General features: G+C 42.1%; 1 protein-coding gene and 1 long non-coding RNA gene across 7 annotated transcripts in view; one reads left to right on the forward strand and one right to left on the reverse strand.

The window, feature by feature from the left end:
• The window catches only part of LOC120380251, a 47,379-nt gene that overhangs the window by 20,432 nt on the left and 5,279 nt on the right, over window positions 1-21,668 (forward strand). The window contains exon 2 of the long non-coding RNA XR_005587668.1: window positions 4,493-4,627. This is a non-coding gene — a long non-coding RNA (uncharacterized LOC120380251). The remainder of the gene's footprint in view (window positions 1-4,492; window positions 4,628-21,668) is intronic.
• BMP7 (bone morphogenetic protein 7) overlaps window positions 1-21,668 on the reverse strand; it is a 79,885-nt gene that overhangs the window by 9,300 nt on the left and 48,917 nt on the right. For all 6 annotated transcript variants that reach the window (XM_039497792.1, XM_039497788.1, XM_039497787.1 and 3 more), the window contains 2 exons: window positions 15,108-15,300; window positions 2,140-2,288 (listed from right to left, as the gene is read on the reverse strand). In XM_039497792.1, coding sequence (XP_039353726.1) covers window positions 2,140-2,288; window positions 15,108-15,300 — 342 coding nt within the window. The remainder of the gene's footprint in view (window positions 1-2,139; window positions 2,289-15,107; window positions 15,301-21,668) is intronic.

The following is a 21,668-nucleotide window of genomic DNA, read 5'->3' on the forward strand; positions in this document are numbered from 1 at the left end:
AATTTTTAAAATGCAAGCAGCCAAATTCAGTCCCGGAGTTAGTTTTTGTGTGTGTGTGTTAAACCAAAAACAAGCCTATTTGTAAACTAAGGGAGAGATTTTCAAAGGCACAACTGGCATTTAGGTGTCCAACTCTCATTGAAAGTTGATGGGAGTCAGGCCCCTACATTGTCATTCTAGGCCTTTGAAAATCTCTCCCCAAGCTTTTTCTCTGAGACAGAACTGCACCCTTATACAAACCTAACTGTCTACCTACCTGCTTTGTCTGAGCAATTACCATAAATGCATGCACAGTTGTGGCACTTGTTCTCATTCAGGATTCTGAAAATCTGGGCAAGATGTCCTAATCATCTGTTCCCTTACTGCAACTGCTATGATCTTATCTGCTGTTTATTCCATAGGCCTAAGAGCATAATATCTGTTTATAAAATGCTATGCACATTTCTAGTGTTTAAGGCAATACGTTATTATTGTAAATAATTTAGTTATACTATATTCAGACTTATTGCTTACACAATCACAACTTATGTAAGTCCTAATGCTCCCTTGAATGCTCACTCTGCCAAGGTTTTACTACTTCCTATAGCCATGATTTACTTCACATGGAATACACACAGAGCTCGGAAAATATTTCTAGGCTGCAACGGCTAAGCACCTAGCAACATAATCAGAAGATAAAGTGATCCATTCTGCCCCAGGATACAGGGCTTGAATTTTCTAATATCACAGGCATTCATGGTAACTTAAGCAATTGAAATCTTTTAAATTTCTGGTTGGATTAATTCTCCCTGTTCATAGAGAGCAAAGATTTTTGAGACTCAAGCAAACTATGAAAGATGATTGAGAAGGAGGCCCCAGTCAATTGTACCAAATGAACATAGGAACAAAGACATTGCCATATTGGATCAGATCCAAGATCAGACCAGTTTTGTATCTCTGATACTCATACCCCACTCCTAACTCTCATAGGCTTGCATCACAAGCTGGCTGAAGAACTTGGAGTACATAGTGTGTCATGCCATTCCTCATGTTTCACTATTAAAAACTGATTGGACTGTTTATGTGAAAGCATTTTCTTCTCAGCAGACTAGACATGCAAATCTAGAGATGGGGGCGGGGGGGGAGAGGAGTAGAGGAGGTGGAAAAGAGACAGCACAGAGCAAAGAAAAAAGGCCTGCGTAGGGAGGAGTTGCATAGAGGACCAGAGAGGAGGCTGTGTGCCGAATAACTCTTTCTTTGATTCACTTGAGTGCTTGCTACAGTCACCACGACTGACCAGCATTTCAGATGCTCCAGTTTGTGACTATTGCAGCTGGGGAGAGCAGGAGAAAATCATTTGCTAAATGGAAGCGGACAATGGTGTCTCTGTGAGTGGGGAAGGAGGTCATGTCTTAATGATTCCTACCTAGTGTTAAAGAGAAAACATGGACTAGATCCATCAGCTGAGGTTTTATCCTGTACAGGTTTTTTTTCTCACTTTCTAATGTAATATAATTGGAGAAACTCAGCAATTAAGACTTTCCTGACATTTCCTTCCCCACCCACAGAGACACCATTGGAAAAAGTATTTACTAAATGGGGGGGAAAGAAAAGAAAAGAAAAAGAAAATCCAATCAGTTTGAAACACCGCTAGGGCCAGAGTATTTATAAGTTTGGTTGAGCCAAAAGAATAGCCAATTTTTATGTGTAGCTTCCAGGACTTCAAGTACAAATAAAGTAAATGCATGTGCATATTAGTCATGTGCATAGTTACTAGATTGCACATACAATCATGGTAAATGTGTGTGCAAATTAGGGCTCAGATCCACTAAAGCAGATGCTTAACTTTGAGCATCTTAATAGTTTCTTTTGAGATGCTTAAAGCTAAGCATGAACTTATGGTTTTACTGGATTCGGACACGGAGGTATGACTGTCTTGAAATTAGGTGGTGATTATTTAGATACGTTCAAATAAAGCGTGATGGGTTAATATTGTAATTTTGTAATACTTTTCCAACATCTGCATCTTAAGAAAATTCAAGACAATCTTGAGAAACCCCACTCAAATGAATGACCACTGGTCGCATTCAGACTAATCCTGACTGGATTCCTACAGCCAAAATTGAGACTTTTTGATGACATTTACTCTCAGAAACTTACCATCTATACTCTCAACTGATAGCTGCAGGCCGAGATTGTGTTGTGGATTTACCACCCAGTGATTACTGGTTGCTGTAATATCAAACACCAGCCAACCTTCCTCTGCAGCCCAGATTATTCGAGTGTCAAGCAGAAACAAATCTGAATCTCTGAAGGAAAAAAAGAAACAGTTACTTGGATTTTCAGATGGCAATAACTTACTGTAAATAGCAATTCAAGTTAGTACTTTAAGCAACACAACTGGTAGCCCCATCACAATACACAAGTTATGTCATAGATAACAATGCCAACCTAAATGCCTTCTCTTCTGAACAATCGGAGGATGGATTAAAGTTGTTTGGAGCATACATATTGCTGTACTATTACAGCTAATCCTACTAATGTAATTTTAAAAATGGTTTTCCAGGCAAGTATGTGAACAGTTATTGTGTTTGCATATGAAACTTGGTAATTAGGCATGCAAATGCACCTAATTATCCTTTTCCATGCATAATAACCTGACTGTTGTGCATAATCATGGCAATGGTGCAAGCAAATTGGAGCATGGTTGTGTGCCTTTTGCAAACACTAACATATATAAAGTCTTTAAAAATCTGCTCTGTTGAGGCTGCATACAATTCAATAAGGATCACAATGCAGCATTACCTTGTGCAGTAATGTCCTTTCAATCTATTGTTTAAAAGCTAAATAAACAGACACAATCTGATTATTTTGGACCAGAAATTGAGAACAAGAAATCAAAACTAATCAGAATTGGAGAATACTTCAAGGTCTCAGATGAGGCTGTGGTAATCATTCTGGGTCTTCAACAATTTACCACTGAGATGAGTTGCAGCTGAAAATCTGGTAAATTACAAAGGTTCTGAAGAGGAATGGATCTCTTTCATCAGAAGCCAATGCAAAGAAGTAACTTGGATCATAACAACAAGAAAATTGGGTAATGGTTTAGCTACCTCCAAAAGGAAAAAGTCTTTACAAGAAGGATGGAGACAGCAAGGTGGTGTCTGGACAAGCCCTGTAGGAGATTCCTTCATATTTTGTAATGTGCAGATGTTGGAGAGTAACTGTAGCTTTTTGAGTAAAGAGAAACCTTGTAAAGTGATAAGGAAAGTTCTTTTATTGTGTCCCATCAGCCTGGGGAGGGCCAGATTAATCTGTTTTATACACTTGTCAGTACAAACTTTTTTAACGTCTTTAGTTCACTCAGGGCCCCTTGTTTGCCTGGAACATCATGTGATGCAAAAATTTGAAATGAGAGGATTTATATGGCCCCCAAAGCCTCAAAAAAGTATATGAACTTTACCACTGTCTGGTAGGGAAATATTATTATCCTTCGTGTTTTATAGCTGGGAAACTGAGGCATCAAAAAAATGCAATGTCTTGCCCCAGATAAGTCTAGCAAAGCAGGAAATTGAACCTCATTCACTTGAGTCCCGTTTCAGCGTGTCTTGACCACATGGCTATCCTTCCAAGCTTTACAGTAATGGCTTTAATCTAAGTCACTAGTGTGAATAATAGAAGTGTCTGTAGTTATTACCTCATAGCTCTTTAGTAGCTTATATGAAATTAAATATCCAATTCCAGTCCCTGAAGGACAAATGACCACATCACGAAATGCCTATGGAAGTACAATTTCATATTTTCCCCCCACAAACGCATAACACTCTTAACCTCTGCATGTGCTAATGTGGAATATTTACAAATATTGCTGAGGCTCTAACTACTATTACATATTGTATGTGAGGGAGATCTCATCAGCGGGAGGCAGAAGGAAATTCCTTGTGAAGATGCAGAGTCTTTTGCTCCCAGTGCAATTGTGCTGCTTGTAGGTATTAGGGTGCAGTTCAGATATATCCCATAACTTGGCATTTCCTTGCTGTTGAGGGCTGGCAAGGGGTGGGGGAGGGAAATTGGGAAGATGTCACCTAAACAACCTTTTGTTCTTTTAAACAACGTTGTTGCTTATGGAAAATCCAGGCTTTAGGCTCTGTCCATACATCACAATCTAACTTGTTGGGGGACTGTGCTACAAAGCTGTCTCTTGCCTGTGTAGAGGGGAAGGGGATCACAATATGTATAAATCAATTACAGAAATGTGAGACTGCCTTAGGGTGTAAGTAATAACTAACTTAAGACAAAACATGTTCCACAGGAAACGCAGATGAGAGAATGCTACACTTGTGTTCACTTGTGATGTAGGCCAATATCTGATTCTAAGGTTCCAGAGGTACAAGGCTTTTATGTTAACACTCCGCATGATTTAACAATGCCTCCTGCCTCCAGCCTATGATTCACAAATGGTTTACTTAATAGATATGTAGCTTGCTTGATTTTTCTCTTTTGTGGGTTGCAGGTTGAAGATAATAGCAATAATAAGAAGTTACTGCTGTCTTGCAATATTATTACTCAGAAAAACCAGCCTTTAAGCTTCCCATGCTGTTGTGATGCAATCAGGGTAACCAGACAACATGACGCATCAAGTGCAGGGGTGAGTCAGTCTGGGAAATTGTGTAAAGTATTTGTTTGCCTGTAGTTACAGCAATGTGCAAACAATAGGCCTGGAGGGGAAATCCTCAGTAAGAGAGATCAAAGGGACATGCTGAAGGGAATTGTCCTTCCCACACACAATTGGAACGCTAAGACCCAAAAAGGGCTTGTGTCAAATATTCTCTGGAGAGGTTCACGGTATTAATGGGTTAGTGCTTTTCTTTCTAGCCTGCGACCAATGGAGAAAAATGGGTTGCAAACCTGAATAGTGTTGCAAGCGGAATATCCGGGCTCAAGAGTGCAGAGCTTGTTCTAATTAAAAGAAACCTCTTGTTCTTTTTAAAAGAACTGCCCTTTAAATAAAATGGCCTGCTTACCAAAGATACATAGCAAAATAAAATCAGAGCAGCAACTAGCAGATGGCAAGGCAAGCTCTTTAAACACAATCGTTAAACATGTGACAGGTATATTAAAACACAGAAGCAGTTTCACTCTGCATCACAGCAAGCATTAACAGTCTGCACTCTGAGACACCACTTCTGTGTGCTTCCTGAACTTGCCTTTTCCTTTGGGGAGTGGGGGGCTTTACTTAACATACTCCAACCCGAAGTGTTATCATGTGATTTACCACCAGTTCAATGTAACCTCAGCTCCACCGTTCACGCATTAAGAGCTGCACAGAGGCAACCATTGGCTGAACACTAAAAGTGTTATCAGTCCTGCAAACTCCAGGAATTATGCTACATATTCTTGAGTGCCATCTCCTAAAACCTTGTCTACTAACTATAAACAGCTCTAGAATATACTTGCAATTTTGTGAACTAAGCTTCTACAGTCAGGACTGAAAGAAATTGCTCATGTTCTCTGCACTGCTACAGCTATGCTTATCTGAGAGTTTAAAAGGGCTTTACAAACCACCACCCCCTAAAGATTGGGAAGTAGGATCTGTGCCCCAATCCATCTTTTTGAAAATTGGGGCCAGAGTTACGGACTAGATTTTTTTCCGAGGTGCTGAACACCCACAACTCCAAATGAAGTCAATGGGAGCGGCAAGCACATAGCAATTCTAAAACACAGGACCTGTAGCTGGCAAGTGACTAGTGACTTTAGGCCCCCTCAGCATGGTAGCACCTAGTTCTGAGAGAGTGAAAGCTCAGCACTTGCAGAAAACGGGACCATTTTAAGGCATCTCAGGCTGGACACTAGAAAGCTGAGGCATCCAAAATGAGAAAGCACTCTTGAAAATCTGGCTGCAGGTGACTTGCCCTAACACTTGGATGGTTGCCTGGTAGTCCAGGAAATTCCCTTAGTAGGTCTGTCATTTTCTGGACTTTAGGGCCTGCTTGTGCTGACTAGCACAATTGCCTTCCTCCTGCCACACGGTGCTGCAAGAGTAAGGAGCAGAAAGTGAGGAACCCTATATGAGGGACTAGAAGACTAGGTACATCTGAGGAGGGGTAGATGTTGGTGAACAAATGGATGAGGATGTGGGAGGACTGAGAGTGACCTAGGATGCAGATGGAGGGGTAGGTGAGAGATTGAGGGGTACATTAGAAGAGAAAAGAAGAACATGGGCAGGAGTGAGATTGGAAGGGAAAGTGGGAGACAAAAATATAAGGAAGTAGGGAGAGAGCACAATGTCGGGATAGAACTCACATGGCTGATGGAGGGGAAAAGGTAACAATAGGCAGAAAAAATATACCATGGTTTATAATCCAATAGAAAAGAAGCAGAAAGTGGAGTGAGAAGACAAGTGTAAGAAAAACAAAGGAAACAAGCAAATTTCATTTTAAATGATCATTAATGAGAAATTCAATTGCCAATATGTTGCTATTAAATACAATATATGTGAACAATGTTGGATTCTGCTTGCCTTTGGAATGCACCAAATGGCATGTCTCTTCAAAGTATTTCACCTAAAACTGTAACCAAGATTCCCCCACTTCAGCAAGTAACTTAGGAGAGGATTTTCAAAGGCACAAAGGCAACTCCCATCCTTATTATGTTTGGACTGCTCAAAGCTATTGCCAATGCTGCTTCCAACAGGTCATACAGAAAAATCGCAGTGGTGCAGTGAACACATCTCAGAACGTGACTCATTCCCATTTTCTAACCACCAGATAATGCATTCTCCTTTTCCCCAAGCTTTCACGCTGCCCTTGATATTGGTTGTCCTCTCCCCTGCGTTCAACACCTAAACAAATGCAGCAAAGGAATTAGTCTCTTGGGTCACAGGCAACTATCTCAAAATATGTTACCTCTTGGATACATGTCATGAGTATTGCCAATGCCAAGAATTCAAAGATCATGAGACTGGCTTCAAAAAATCATGTTTTGTTTTTTTTTTAAATAGTAAGTTTGGTGTTTTGTCTTCTTTCTTTTGAACTTTTAGGGTACACTCAGGCCATGTTTTCCAGCTTTTCTCAGCAAGCATGAATGCTAAGAACTTATTTTTGAATAAAATGAAAGCTTATACTGTCACATAATCACTTGGTTCTATGAGCTGGGACTCTCAGAACATGAATTGTTGAGAGAGACTCAGTGAAATGGTGAGTTGGCAGCACTGCAATAGCAAGGCTGAATAGTATATAAAAATCTTACAATTATAGAGTCAAATGCTATAAAATATAGGGATAGCCCTAAATTATACTGAATACTGCCTCTTCCTTCGCCTCCTTTCGACCTCCCCCATCCCTCTCTTTCTTCGTCATTGTTACTTTCAAGATGCATGTTAATGAACACTAATGAGCATTTCCAAATTGAATAAAAGAATGGACGAGAGGATGAATGGACAAGTGGAAGAGGGAGCAGGAAGGAAACATGGAGTGGTGTTAGCTTTCAGTACAGTGTGAGGCGTCTGGTGAGGTGACTGGTGTAACTGGCTGAAATTTGGTCCCTTTGGTGATCTAGGGGTCCTGACCACTCACCTGAACATCTCCTGACAGTAACAGACTCCAAGCAAGGGCAAACAAATACTAGTGTACACCGCACCAATAGGTTTTGAGCAAAAGCTGGCTAGTGTGAAGAGCACCAGTGATAATACTGTGTGACAGCTCTAGTATTACATTTTTCAATCCTTAACTGATAGTCCAGAGAATGTCCCACCACAGATATAGTGGCGTGTGCCATGGCCTTAGAGATAAGCAGGAATTCTGTAGCATCTTCAGATCACTTCACAAATATGGATCAAGCCTTCCAATTTCCCTGTAAAACAGGTTAAGCCCATTGTATAAAGGGGGAAATGAGGTACAGGTATGTTAAATGACTAACTGTAGTTCAGCTGGTGAGTCAGCAACAGTGTCAGGACTGGAACCTCAGTCTCCTTACTTGCGCTCCACCCACCAGACATGCTACCAAAATATGTATGCTTAAATGTATCTTCTGAGGCTAGAGAGCTGGGCTGCAAATCACATAGCAATATTTCAAAGAGACATTTTTTCTGCTACTACTTTCTAGCCTTTCCTGGTGTTTCAGCCAGGTAGACTCAGCCTGAGTCAGCAAGTGCAGAAATGCACACAAAATGAAAAAGGTGTGTGGGTGGTTAGTTGTTTTTTACCCAGCTTGCCAAACTTCTTAGTGCCTCAGAAAAAGTTTCAGTTAAGCTTTCAGCAGGTTCCAATTTTATCCAATCTACTGCTAAGTGATAGCTCCTTTTGCATTCAGTGTTTATGAAAGTGATATGGATATCACATAAAATCTGGGTTCCAAAAACGCAACTTAAACTTTGGCAGCAGTTATCTTGTTGTGGAGAAGCACAACATATTTTTCCAGACACACAGTAGGAATAGTGCAGGGAAAATACTATATAAAAAGCTAATGTTTTAAATGCAGAAGCTGCTGTTCACCAATGGAGTTTATGGATCACTTTTTCGTTAGTGCATCGTTTGGCTGAGTAGGAACCTCTATGATACGCAAAATGTTTCCTGCAACTAGTCAAGTGCCTGTGATGAGCCTTACCTGGCTAAATGACACCAAGATTTGTCATGGGTTTACAGGCTGCAGCTGCTCACACGGGGTGCTCATGAATAGTGAACCAAACTCATCAACATTGTCAACGGGCCTCTAAGTGCATTAGTGCACTTACCAGCATGCAAGGTATGGGTAGTTACGCCGTCTGTGTGCATAAATGATGGCTTTTTACATGATCACAGCAGTTGCACCTCCAAATATTGTAGGTGCATTTCTGGATGCCTTTTGAAAATTTGGTCCAGAAGTTGGTGAACACTGCTAGAGGACTGGTGCGCTACAATAAAACCAACCTCCAGTTTCAGTGTGGTGCCATCCTCCCACCTGACGTCAGATCTGTTGAGAAATTGCACGGGTTATTTTCAAACATGCCCACTCAGTCTTTGTGAGAGTCAAAGGCTTTAGTGGTCAGTGGAGTTACAGGTTTAAATTCCTTATGCCCTGATGGAAACAGGCTCCATCGAATAGGGTGCCAAGTTGGGGTGGGAGTAAGGTTGGCATATTTTAAAACATAAGCTAAAATGTTTCAGATGCATGTCAAACAATGGAAGGCATAAGGCAACCCCTGATTTTTCATGCAAGTCTTTGGGGCTAGCACACTAACTATGAAGCTGTTAGAAATGACTGAACAACAGGTAACAGCTGCAAAGTGAACATGTCGCAACTAAATTTTAATTATCAAAGGTTGTTCACAGAGGGTGAAATCCTAGCTTCATTAATATCAATAGCAAAACTGCTACTGACTTCAATATGGCCACCGTTTCTCTCATAGTGCTAAATCCTGGTCCCACTGAAACCCAGTGGTGAAACTGGGATCAGGATTTTCAAGGTATTTAGGTGCAATGGGCAGCTATGGGGATTTGCAAAAGCAACCAAGAAGGTTAGGTGCCTAACTTCCATTGATTTCAATTGGGGTTAGGTGCCTACCTAGTTCAGGTGCTTTTGAAAGTCCCACTAGGTGCCTTATCCGCATCTTTCAGCACCTAAGTACCTTAGAAAATGTGGCTGTTGGCCCTTACACTGTATAATGTACTGGGAAGGAGAGCTTTTGAGGAACAGATATTTACTTTTGAAAAAACTGTTTGCATGTATCAATATAAATGCAGCAAAGTGCAGACTCCCAAATCTATATCCTACTAGAATGTGATCTACAAACAATATCAGAAGACCTTTTCAAACTGGAGTGTAGGAGGACTCTCCCAGGACTCACCAATGTCTAACAAATGGACTGAGATCCTCCTCTTGAGCCTTATTTGCTGATTCAGTCTTGACCCCAATTTATTTGGGAGAGTGGCTTTATATGAAAACATTTCCCATTTTAGTTTCTATAATAAACTATCTTCGGCACCTCTTATTCACTCTTACACATTTTACTGGTGCATACTCTCTAGTGCTCAGAGATGAAAGGAGTTAGTATGTTTTCCTTTGATGCCGACAAAGAGCTAGAACTGTGCTTGTACAATCAGGGATACCCTGGTTGTAAACTTTAGTTTCCACTAGCATTGTTTGTGAAACCAGAAATAGTGACTTTAGGTCATGCTGCACGGCATGTTACTTGATCCAATTTCTTGCATTTGCAAAACTCCTTCCCAAGTTCTTAAGTGAATGAACCATGAAGACCAAATGGGAGTTGGACACAAATCACTGGACACTAAATTATGCCCAAGGAAACTGTGAGACGTTATATCAGTCAAAGGGTCAACTGCTTTCACGGTGTTTATGAAATTCAAGACATTGCTTCAGGGTAGTGCCTGATGTTTTGAGACTGAAGAACATTTTATATACTTTTGTAGAGGGAATTGTGCCAACATTGAAACTGCAACTTGCAATGAATTATTAGATTCATAGAGTTTAAGGCCAGAAGGGACCATTAGATCATCCAATCTGACCACCTGTATATCACAGGTCATTAAATTTCACCCAGTTACCTCTGTCTTGAGCCCAATAACTTGTGTTTTACTAAATCATAGCTTATGTTTGGCTAAAGCATAACTTCCAGAAAGGCATCCAGCCTTGATTCAAAGAATATAGCTGTGATCTCATTTTCACTGATACGATTGCTTTATGCACATTATACAGTATATGGGTAAATGACAGCACTTCCAATGGTACATTCAAAGTTGTTAATATTACGGAGGCCCAGAATTTCAGATATGGGTTCTAGTTTGTGGGTGCAGATACGTCTAGCCAGAAAGAACTGTGCCTTCATTTTGCACCCACCATGAACTAAAAGTACAAATATCACTAATTAGATATCTATCAACCTGTCTGAGCTTACAAAGCAGGTAATTAATTGCTCAGCTACTAGTATTTACCCACGCTCTGGATGTCCTTAAGTCTCTGACTGCCAGATGCTGGCACAGAACGACGGGGGATGGATCACTCAATAATTGCCCTGTTCTGTTCATTCCCTCTGAAGCATCTGACATTGGCCACTGTCAGAAGACTGGATTCTGGGCTAGATGAACCATTGGTCTAACCCAGTAAGGCCATTCTTATGATTTATCTGCATTGTGGGTGAACAAATACGGAGTGAAAAACTGCATCCATAAAAATGGATGTTTGGGCATAGATGAAAACCAAGCCTTTGGCATACATACAGTACTCTTCAAAGGAGAAATATTTATGGGGCCACAACCCAGGTCTGTGGGGTAAATCCTGTTTCTGCAGCTGTGGAGGCTTCTTTGATAGTTGAACTGGTGTCATTCCACTGTATTAGAAAGGTGATAGGATGTTGTAGGCCAGTGGTTCTCAACCTATATGTGGCCCACAATGTGTTATGTAGGCTGCATCCAATAGTACCATTATGGCCCTGAGGATGTCACATGGGCTGCAGCTCTGTGCTGATTGGGCTGTAAGTGGCCTGTGGGCCACAGGTTGAGAACCACTGCTGTAGGCTGTAGATTCTGTATAGTATGGATGTGAGCTCCTGTGCACTAGTAAACGCGAGGCAAGTCATAAGAGGAACAATCCTGGAGAATCTGCTGTTAGATGGCCCTTCTCATTCATACTCTCATCCTTATGTAATGGTCAAGTTGGCATTATGGAGACTCCAGCAGTATTAGAAGAGAAAAAGGCCAGTTCATCTTTGCGTTTAACTTTAAAAGGACACTGTACTTGTCGTGCTCTCAGTAAAAGAACCTTTGCTTATATATCTAGATTTTCTTAGGGTTTTTTATGCTAATTACATTAGACTGGTATAGTCCTCTAACCTGGTTAGAAAGATGGAAACAAGCAACCAAGGAAACAAAGGTGTAAGTGTGTTTATAGGTCAACATTGGAGAGAGTTTGCTTTCTCTCTCCACCTGCCCAGAGACACAATAACCTGATAGCCTGGACTGTTTATACAGCTTTAATCTGATTGGAGGGTCATAAACAGAGCTGGTTGGAAAACTTTAGCTGAAATATAATTTCAATGCAAAGCAGAGAAAACATTTTCACCAATTTTTTTGAAAATATTTTTGTTTTTTGGCCACCTCCACTCAAGAAAAGTCAACAGGAAATGCTCTCCAGCAGAAACAGACAGTTCAAGATCCACTGCTGCCTATGTCTCAAGTATCCCAAAGATTTTTATGGAGCCCCTGTAAATGCTAGCTAAAGAGCCAGATGTTCAGCTAGAAAAACAGATCACACAGCTACCCATGTCAGTCACATGTCCTCCATGCATATCGACTGTGGTTAAAAAAAGCTGATCTTGTTGAAACAGGAGATAAAAGAGAGAGCCCAAGCTGCAGATCATCAGCCCTGGGAGCAGCATGACAAAATAGGACATGGAATGTAGAATTTCCAGCTCAGATGTGTACATGTTCTGTAATTACAAATCTACTTCCAAAAAGATGTACAAAACAGTGCTTTTCAAAACATCTAAAGCCAATTTCCATCCAGTTCTAAATAGGCAAGTTCTATTGACTTCTATGGAGATGCACCCACTTTCACCTGGACTGAGTTTAGCCATCGATCATCACCCTTAATCCTCACAAAACCCCTGGAGACAGTGGGTACCCCAGTGTGCCTGCTCATCTTATGTATTGTAGCTTATGTATTACAGTAGTGGCATGTGCTAATCACAAGATCATCTTTTCTTCCCAAACACATCTTCCCTACCTAATGGATTCATATATAGGCAGTGCATCCACTCTCTCACGTTCTTTGCTTATAGGAGTAATAACTTGTGCAAGGGACGGTTTGCAAGAACCATTGCTCAGTCCAACTAGCTGCATATGGGTAAATGCATGTACATGTGAACCATCCCCAGTTCACATGGTCACATCTAGTTACACCCCTCTGCAAAGTTAGTTGCAAAGAACCTTTGGAGATGCCATTCTTCAAGTCTTGTGTGACTGAGTAGGGTAACCAGAATTGGGGCAATAAACATATCCTCTAACTTCTGCCAGCACACGTTTTGGTTTGTACATTGCAAGCAAGAATTCGAAAGAACTTTTGTGTGTAGAATAAATTTGAAATGAATGTTTACTTAGCACATTTCTTTGTTTTATTTTCCCCTGAATTTTTGACTATCTGCAATAAATAGTTATACAAAGCAAGCAATTCTCATTGGACTATTTTTTGTTCATCTTGTTTTGAGATCTGTTGTTTGGCTGTGTAATAGCTCTATTTCAGGTATGTGTAATGTTATTAGTACATGTTAAGTAGTTGTGGAGAATAACTTTCTGACCAATATTTGTGAAGCACTTTATGTGCATAACTGCAGGAAGGATTTTGCTACTGTCAATGGGATTCATGTGTAAAAGAGACATGTGCAAATGCATCTGACTAAGTGTTACCGATAAATGGTTTTGAGGTTGCTGATTGATTGGGACTAAAAACAGATGAGAAAATTAAACATGTGTTCTTGTTCAAGTTTCCTGAAGAATTTGTCAGGGAGCATGGCGTAAATTAATAATTGCTTGATATGGATTAAATAGCTCATTTTCTAGTTTTGTGCACACAAAACCAGTCAGCTGATATGAAGAGCATGGTGTCATCTGTCTGTGTTAATTAGGATTCTCAAATGACTCTTGTAATAAAGATCAGTAAATAAGATACCCTATAGGGTTAGAGAGGAAGTATTTAGATGTGGTTTTTGCCACCCAGAATCCATAAGCAGCAGGAGGAAGAGGGCAGTTCTTTCTAAAATTTTACACTGCTTTGTCTATGATCCCGTTTTTCTCCTCCAGCCTTCCCCTCCCAGTACAGACACATACATGCAGTGCCTCTCTCCCATCTCTGCTTTACTGCTCCATGGCTAGTGGACAGTCCAGACATGGTAAGAACTTCCTGAAGGGGTATGCTGTACTTACATTCTACTGAATTTTCACACTGCAATTCATGTCACCACAGGAAGCTTTATAACCCCTGAGTAGGTACCATACATGGCAATCAAAGCATTAACAGAGTACTGAGTGGTGTCAGGCTGTAGACCATTAAGATTTGTTGGCATTCAAGCATAATGAATGATCTCTAAACCAAACTATAAAATTATATAAATACACTTTTCCTGAAGCTCTGGCACTTCCAATCTCTAAAATGGAACAAACTATACTTACTTCCTAAAGGAACCAAATTCTGCTCATGGTTACCTCACTACATTAATCCAGAGTTACTTCACTGAATCTGGATTTACACTGGTAATAATTTAGGGTTGCTAGGCATCTGGTTTTCGACCAGAATACCCGGTCGAAAAGGGACCCTGGCAGCTCCAGTCAGCACCGCTGACCAGGCCGTTTAAAGTCCGGTCAGCGGTGCTGCGGGGCTAAGGCAGGCTCCCTGCCTGCCCTGGCTCTGCACAGCTCCCCGGAAGTGTCCGGCATGTCCAGCTCCTAGGTGCAGGGGGGATCAGGGAAGCTCTGCGTGCTGCCCAACGCTGGCTCCGCAGCTCCCATCGGCCGTGAACCACGGCCAATGGGAGCTGCAGGGGCAGGGCACAGGCAGCAAGCACCGCGCAGAGCCACCTGGCCTTGCCTCTAGTCACAGGGCCAGACATGCAGGCTGCTTCCAGGAGCAGTGCGGAGCCAGGGCAGGCAGGGATCCTGCCTTAGGCCTGCTGTGCCGCCAACCAGGAGCCGCCTGAGGTAAGCGTCGCCCAGTCTAAACCCGTACCCCGAACCCCAGGTTGGAACCCCCTCCAGCACCCTAATTCCCTCTCAGACCCCTCACCCCCTCCCACACCCAAACCTTCAACCCCAGCCATGAGCCCTTTCCTGCACCCTGAGCCCCTCATTTCTGGTCCCATCCCAGAGCCCACACCCCCAGCTGGAGCCCTTACCCCCTTTCACACTCCAGCCCCCTGGCCCTGCCCAGTGACAGGGAGTGAGGGTGGGGGAGAGTGAGCGATGGAAGGAGCGGGGCTGGAGTGAGTGGGGGGGGCAAGGCCTCGGGGAAGGGGTGGGGCAGAGGGTGGGGCAAGGTGTTTGGTTTTGTACGATTAGAAAGTTGGCAACCCTATATTAACTAGGAGCAGTATTTTCACTGACAGTTATACAATATACTCAGTATGCTCTTTTCCAGTCACTCACCGTCCTGGGTGCTCCTGCAGTACCTGGTAGACACTTATCTGGAATGTTTCATTGTCAAACCGTTCTCGGATGTAATCCTTATATATCCTGAACTCGGCAGCAGTCACTGCTTCCCCCTCTGGGATTCTGGAAAGATCAAACCTGAACTCCCGATGGTGATAGCGTTGATGATGGAACTCTCTGTCATGCTCCACTGAAACAGAAAAACAGCCTATTAGCCACCAGCTTTTGTTTAGTTTCTCTATCAAGTAGCTTGCAAGTAGCCCAAACAGAGGAAGGCATGAATATTTGACTCCCTCACTGCATTCTGCTGTTAAATTTCTTACTAGTTTTAGCACACGTGCAATATGAAACTAGTGATTGCATTGTCTCCGAAACAGTTGTCATCAGACAGTGCATTGAGTAATGCTGACTTTTGTCTTGTAATGATTTTTGGCAGAGCTCTGCTTGATAACTCTTTCCGGGCATTTGCCATTACCAATGTACAATCTGCAGTGTGAAGGATCTAAAAGTGAAGGTTGGGATTTTTCAGAAGCACTGACTGTTGAAACAATGGGAACAGAGTGAGACCAGAACTAAGTACTTCTGGAAATCCCAGCAAAAGATGTTCCAGTTCTTACAACCTTTCTCATGCTAGTACCCAATGTTCTGTGCCAGTGGAATTTGTTATGGACTCAATGAAGTTACTGAATTCTGTTCCACAATGTCTTAAGCTTTCATTTGTAATCAATTCTAGCCCATAAAGGCTCTGACAAAAAACCTTCAATGTGACTGCCTTCCTAAGTCTGCAAATTGACACCCTGTGACAATAGCTTTGGGATGGGTAAAGCATCAAATTCATCATCAGTGTTTTAACTCTGAAGTTTAAAGATGTCAGGCTTCTCCCCACAACAAGTCTTATAAGTCACCTCCATCTCAGCCAGCAAAAGGGAGGAAAAGAGGAGACCTGGCCCTAGGGTGACCACATGTCCCAATTTTATAGGGACAGTCCTGATTTTTGGGTCTTTTTCTTATATAGGTTCCTATTACCCCCCACCCCCTGTCCTGATTTTTCACACTTGCTGTCTGGTCACCCTACCTGGCCCCTTCCCTGTGTTAAAACCTCTGCCTCTGGAGTGCCAATAATGCAAATCACCTCCCAGCCGTCCTGGATGTCAAATGCCCCATTTCGCACTACTTCACTGTCAAACTTCTAGCTTCCTTGCAGCAGCTCTTACATTGCAATGAGGGGTTTGTAATGTGTGGTGCATTGCAGCCTGAATATGTGAGGGCAGCATAAAGTGAATTTAATTTCAAAATGTGTGCTGTGTGCCTATTTTATTATTAATTTTCACAAGTAATGCACTAAAAGTCTTTTTTTCTTCTTTTACTGTACTTGGGGCTGCTGAAGAACTCACCACTAGAGAATAAAAGCAGAAGCCTTTCTGCAGAACTTATGTCCAACTTGGTACATAGTACCTAGGACCACCGCTAATATTCCCTTACAATGTACACTGTGTCTGATAGAGCAATAGTAATGGCAAATGTTTATTGTTTGTAGTATGGTGATGTCTAGAGTTCTGACTGAGAGAAGGACTCCACTTCAAACAGAGTAAGAGGCAATTCATATTCTGAAGAACTTACATCTAAATAGACAAGACAGTCGAAGGTTGGGGAAACAGGCACAAGGAGATGAAGTGACTTGCCAAAGCTCACAGAGCATGTCAGTGGGAGAGCTGAGATTAGAACCAGGGTCTCCTAGGTATTAATCTAGTGCTCTGTCCACTAGACGTCACTCAGGTAATTTAACTTTAAGATTTTCTTGGCAATGATGGTCTTTTTCTATGGACCTGATTCTCTCCTGACAGCAGTTTTTACACTGATGTAAATCTATTGACTTCAACTGAATTATTCCTGATTTACACCAAAGTGAGATATCCAGTCATCAGTGTATAAAGTGCTATTTAAATTTACAGTGCTATATTGTACATATGTTTAATAATATTACAGTTACTGATGAAGCACCAGTGAGGCACTACTTTGCAGTGGAATAGACTGTGGATAGTCTTGTGGAATCAAATAGTAAATCCAACCACATCCACAGAAATGGGTCCAATACTATTTTACAGTTGGCTTTACATTCCTCTTCAACTCATACATTATATCTACTAACTATTTTGTGGTTCTCAATTTACGGCTGTATGGTAGCCTTTAAGGGACACACTATTACAGTTGACAGTAATAATTGGGATTCATCTTAATGCAGGCTTTTATGTATCTACCCCTCACTCCCTCTAACCTCTCCAAGACAGAGGCAATCAATTTCAGTAAATGCTTTAGCATGTTGGGCATTCTAAGCATGCATTGAATGAACACAATTATTGCTCCAAAACCACTCATTCTAATCCTATCTCTGCTGCTGACGCCCAATGTAGCCTTATATAGGTCACTTAGTCTCCCTATATCTGAACACGGGGTGTGGTGTGAGAATTCATTAATGATCTAAAACTCTTTGAAGATGAAAAGTGCCACATGAGTGCTAAGCACGAGATTATTAAAAATGCCTTGTCTGGTTTCCTCGAAACTATTCCCAGCAAAATAAAGTTCACTGTTAAACTGGCAGAGTATAATTTCAGCCCCAAAGGAATTTGTTTGTGCATAAATTATAAAGGAGTTTAAAAAAAAAAAAAGGAGAGAGAGAGATGTTAGAACAAAATGGATCCTGTACCCACAACTATTGAGTCACTGATATTATATTGGGTGTTTTTAATTATATTTCTGGATAACCTCACTGGTGGTAGGGTGTCTTTCAGAGAGTTCCAACTGCAGAATATACAGATATACCTACTTCCAAAAACACTTATGGATGAATTTTAAAAGGAAGATGCAATGTGTGTTTTTAAGTATGAATGATATACATCTCACATATGCACCTTTTGAATATGCATGTCTGATGGTCACCATCTTAGCCAACACTTCAGAGAGTGAATTGGAGAGTCTGGATCTGAAAGCATTGGCCTCTACAACTTGAGCTAAAGAGTCAGGCTCTGTAGCTAGCGGCTATAACAAACAATTATCCTCTGTGAATTGGGTTTGGGAGTCAGAGTGATCTCTTACACACAGGTCCAGCCCCAGGGTTTTTGCCGCCCCAAGCAGCAAAAAAAAAACCAAAAAAACCCCGCGATCAGCTCTACCACCACTGCTTCAGTCTTCGGCGGCAATTCGATGGCTGGCCCTTCGCTCGGAGAGGGCGTGAGGGACCCGCCACCGAATTGCCGCCAAAGAGCTGGACGTGCCACCCCTCTCTGTTGGCCGCCCCAAGCACCTGCTTGCTGGGCTGGTGCCTGGAGCCAGCCCTGCTCACACAGTGAGCAGCGGGTTACTTACTTTCTCTGCCCAGAGCAAGCTTGTCCTGAATGTTTGAGGCACACAGCTGTTCAAAGCCTTGGACATCTTGTACCCTACATTTGGATGCAAAAATCGCTGTTTGATGCCTGACTCACTGGGTACATATGAAAAGGAAAATTCTTATGGCTGAAACTAAAGCACACATTTCAGTAAGCTCCATTGTTGAGTCCTATAATAATTACGCCCCACTACTATGAAAAATCAATGGCCCAGAGTCATGAACTTAAGATCCCCAAACTTTGAACTTTCCCAGACTTTGGGGATGTTTGGATATAGGGTTTTGGTTTGGGCTATTTCTAGTGCTAAGAGAAACATTCTTATGGCTATATAGTCATTAAAATCATGAAAATATGTGGATTTGAAACTGAAGAAAGAATCCCGAGAAACCCTTCAACTCAGTGTTTGTTTTCCCTCTTTTTCTTTGCACTCTGGATGTATTTGCTGACCCAGAAGTAACAAATCCTTTCAGAACTAATTTATGAGAAACACTGACCCTGAATCAACATCTGTTAGATGACTGCAGTAAATCTTATTACATAATTAAACACCAAAATCTATGCTAAAATAATTCTAAGGGTTTGACCTTGTTCTCATAAGAGCAAGATACTTCATAATGAAGGCTGAAATCCTATCCTTAATTCATACTGCTGTGCTTTGATATTTGTGCACATATGGTACAGTATAGAAGATCAGGCACTGTTTGTTAGACCCCAGCAATACCTTAAGCACAACAGCATGAGGTGAGCAGGAGAGTTTTGAATTTCCTATTTTTGGTGGGTGTTAGTTAGACCTTTGACAATACTGCAATATGGCTGTTTCTGATTAATTGCCTGAGAAGTGTTAGCTGGAGGTATTTTCAATAAGAGAGGAAAAAATGGCCTGATTCTCTTTGAAAGGTGTTCACTGTTACAGTGAGACAATAGAATTGTGATAGTTCTCTGAATGTGACTGTAGTTTCTCTTTTAGGCCCATAAAATTGTCAGCGATCCCTGCTGACACAACAGACCATCATGAGAACCTCTGAGTCATTCTGAGGGGATTTAATCTAAGGGGTTCATGAGACATTACATATTTCAGTGACTCTCTTGGAAGTCATGGTGGCCTACCTTGTCTATGGAAATTTGTGGGATATATAATTAATGAAATACAGGCTTTCACCTACAGAATTAGAGTTCACATTCATCCGAGATCAGTTGTGAGTGAAAATCATTACTATCCAAAGGCTGTTTAGCTGATGCTCTCAGTCCACTTCCTAATGGACAAGTGCCCAATCATAACCGTTGGCCCCCTTGTTGGAAACCTCAGCAGAGACCTAGATGATGGAACTGCCATGACATATTGACAGGGCAGTATGAGAGGAAGCTGGCATTGCCACTCTCCCTGCTGCACCCACACTGGGTCAAATAGAGGACATAAAATAAAAAGAGGACACAACACACATAAAAGTAAATGGCAGAATGTACCCTAGTAACTATCTGCCTTTAAAAAATAAAACCATCCAGTATGACTTGTCATTACATACATTTGGGACCAGATTTTAAAACAAGTTAAGCGCACAGTAAGCTTGGCAAAATTGTGCACAAAATTATGCATTACGTTCAGGTAACTGCATATATAAATGCAACTCTCTCTCCATTTGCATGTGCATATACTCAGTTTATGTAAAATGTGTGTGCAAATGAGATATTTGGTTAAACGTAGGGCTCAAAATCCACTCATCCACAATCAGTTGAATGGGTGGGCTAAGAAGAACCCCATGTGCTTGTATTGTAATTGCTTCAAGAATCCACATGTTGCAGTTCATTGCAGAAACATTAGGTGATGATCTTCTAGCAATCCTTTACTCCTTTGACATGTGCCTTTGTCTGAGTGGGAAAGGAGATGCTGAGGAACAGATGAAATCCTAGCAGCAATGAGCGGAGGAGCAGTGGGTCATGACAGAAGTAGCAGGACACCAGTTAAGTGGGGGTGGGGGGAGAGCAGAACAGAGCAGCAGGCTTAGTTGTCATAGTAGCAGATAAATATGGGGGCCCCTGGGGCATAATTTCAGACAAATTTGAGGGTGAAGGGGAGTGGCAAAGTTGTGTCAGCATATCAGTCGTTATTGTGATTATATTATATTCTGCAATGTCTGGGGATAAAAAGTGGAGCATATGAAAAGTTGGGGGGTGGCCAGAAACTCTCCCCCTTTCCCCTTGTCCCATAGCAAATGATGCTCCTGGGTTGGAAACACAGAAGTAAATCTAGTTTGTTTGAAAATCTGGCCTCTCATTTTCTATCAACAATTTGAATAAAAGCTTGTCTGACTATCCAGTACAGAAAGGGCCTGTGTTCTCTGTGAAGTCTTGATGATTTATGTTCCTTCAGACCTGCTATGTTGCTGCATTGCAGTGATGCAAGGTGAGGCAATGTGGCATAACATGAAATGACAGTGAACAGTTAAAAGAAAACACACTGGACAGTTGTGCTCAGTCGTAATGGTGACTGAGCACCTGATCCAAATGTACGGGAATACTGAAGATATGAATACTAAAGAATCCATGGCATTTGAAATCTGCAAAATCTGCTTGACAGATTCATATTATTTCTAAGTGTTTTGACACAACCCTAAATTTATTGCTTGAGACCAGGGGTGAGCAAACTTTTTGGCCCGAGGGCCACATCTGGGTATGGAAATTGTATGGTGGGCCATGAATGCTCACGAAATTGGGGGTTGGAGTGCGGGAGGGTGAGGGCTCCGGCTGGGGATGCGAGCGCTTTTAGAGTGGGGCAATAAATGAGGAATTTAGGGTGCAGAAGAGGGCTCCGGGCTGGGGCATGGGGTTAGGGTGTGGGCTCCAGCTGGGGGTGTGGGCTTTGGGGTGCAGGAGGGTGCTCCAGGCTGGGACCAAGGGGTTCACAGGGCAGGACAGGGATCAGGGCTGGGGCAGGGAGTTGGGGTGCAGAAGGGGCCTGGGGTGCAGGCTTAAGGTAGCACTTACCTCAAGCAGTTCCTGGAAGCAGTGGCATGTCCCACCTCCAGCTCCTATGCAGAAGCAGAACCAGGCGGCTGCGCGTTGCCACGTCTGCAGGCGCTGCCCCTGCAGCTCCCATTGGCCACAGTTGCTGGCCAATGGGAGCTGCGGGGGTGGCGTGGGGAGCCCCCTGGCTGCCCCTCCACGTAGGAGCTGGAAG

Source organism: Mauremys reevesii, linkage group 13 (genome assembly GCF_016161935.1).
Source record: "Mauremys reevesii isolate NIE-2019 linkage group 13, ASM1616193v1, whole genome shotgun sequence".
Classification (NCBI taxonomy): domain Eukaryota; kingdom Metazoa; phylum Chordata; order Testudines; family Geoemydidae; genus Mauremys; species Mauremys reevesii.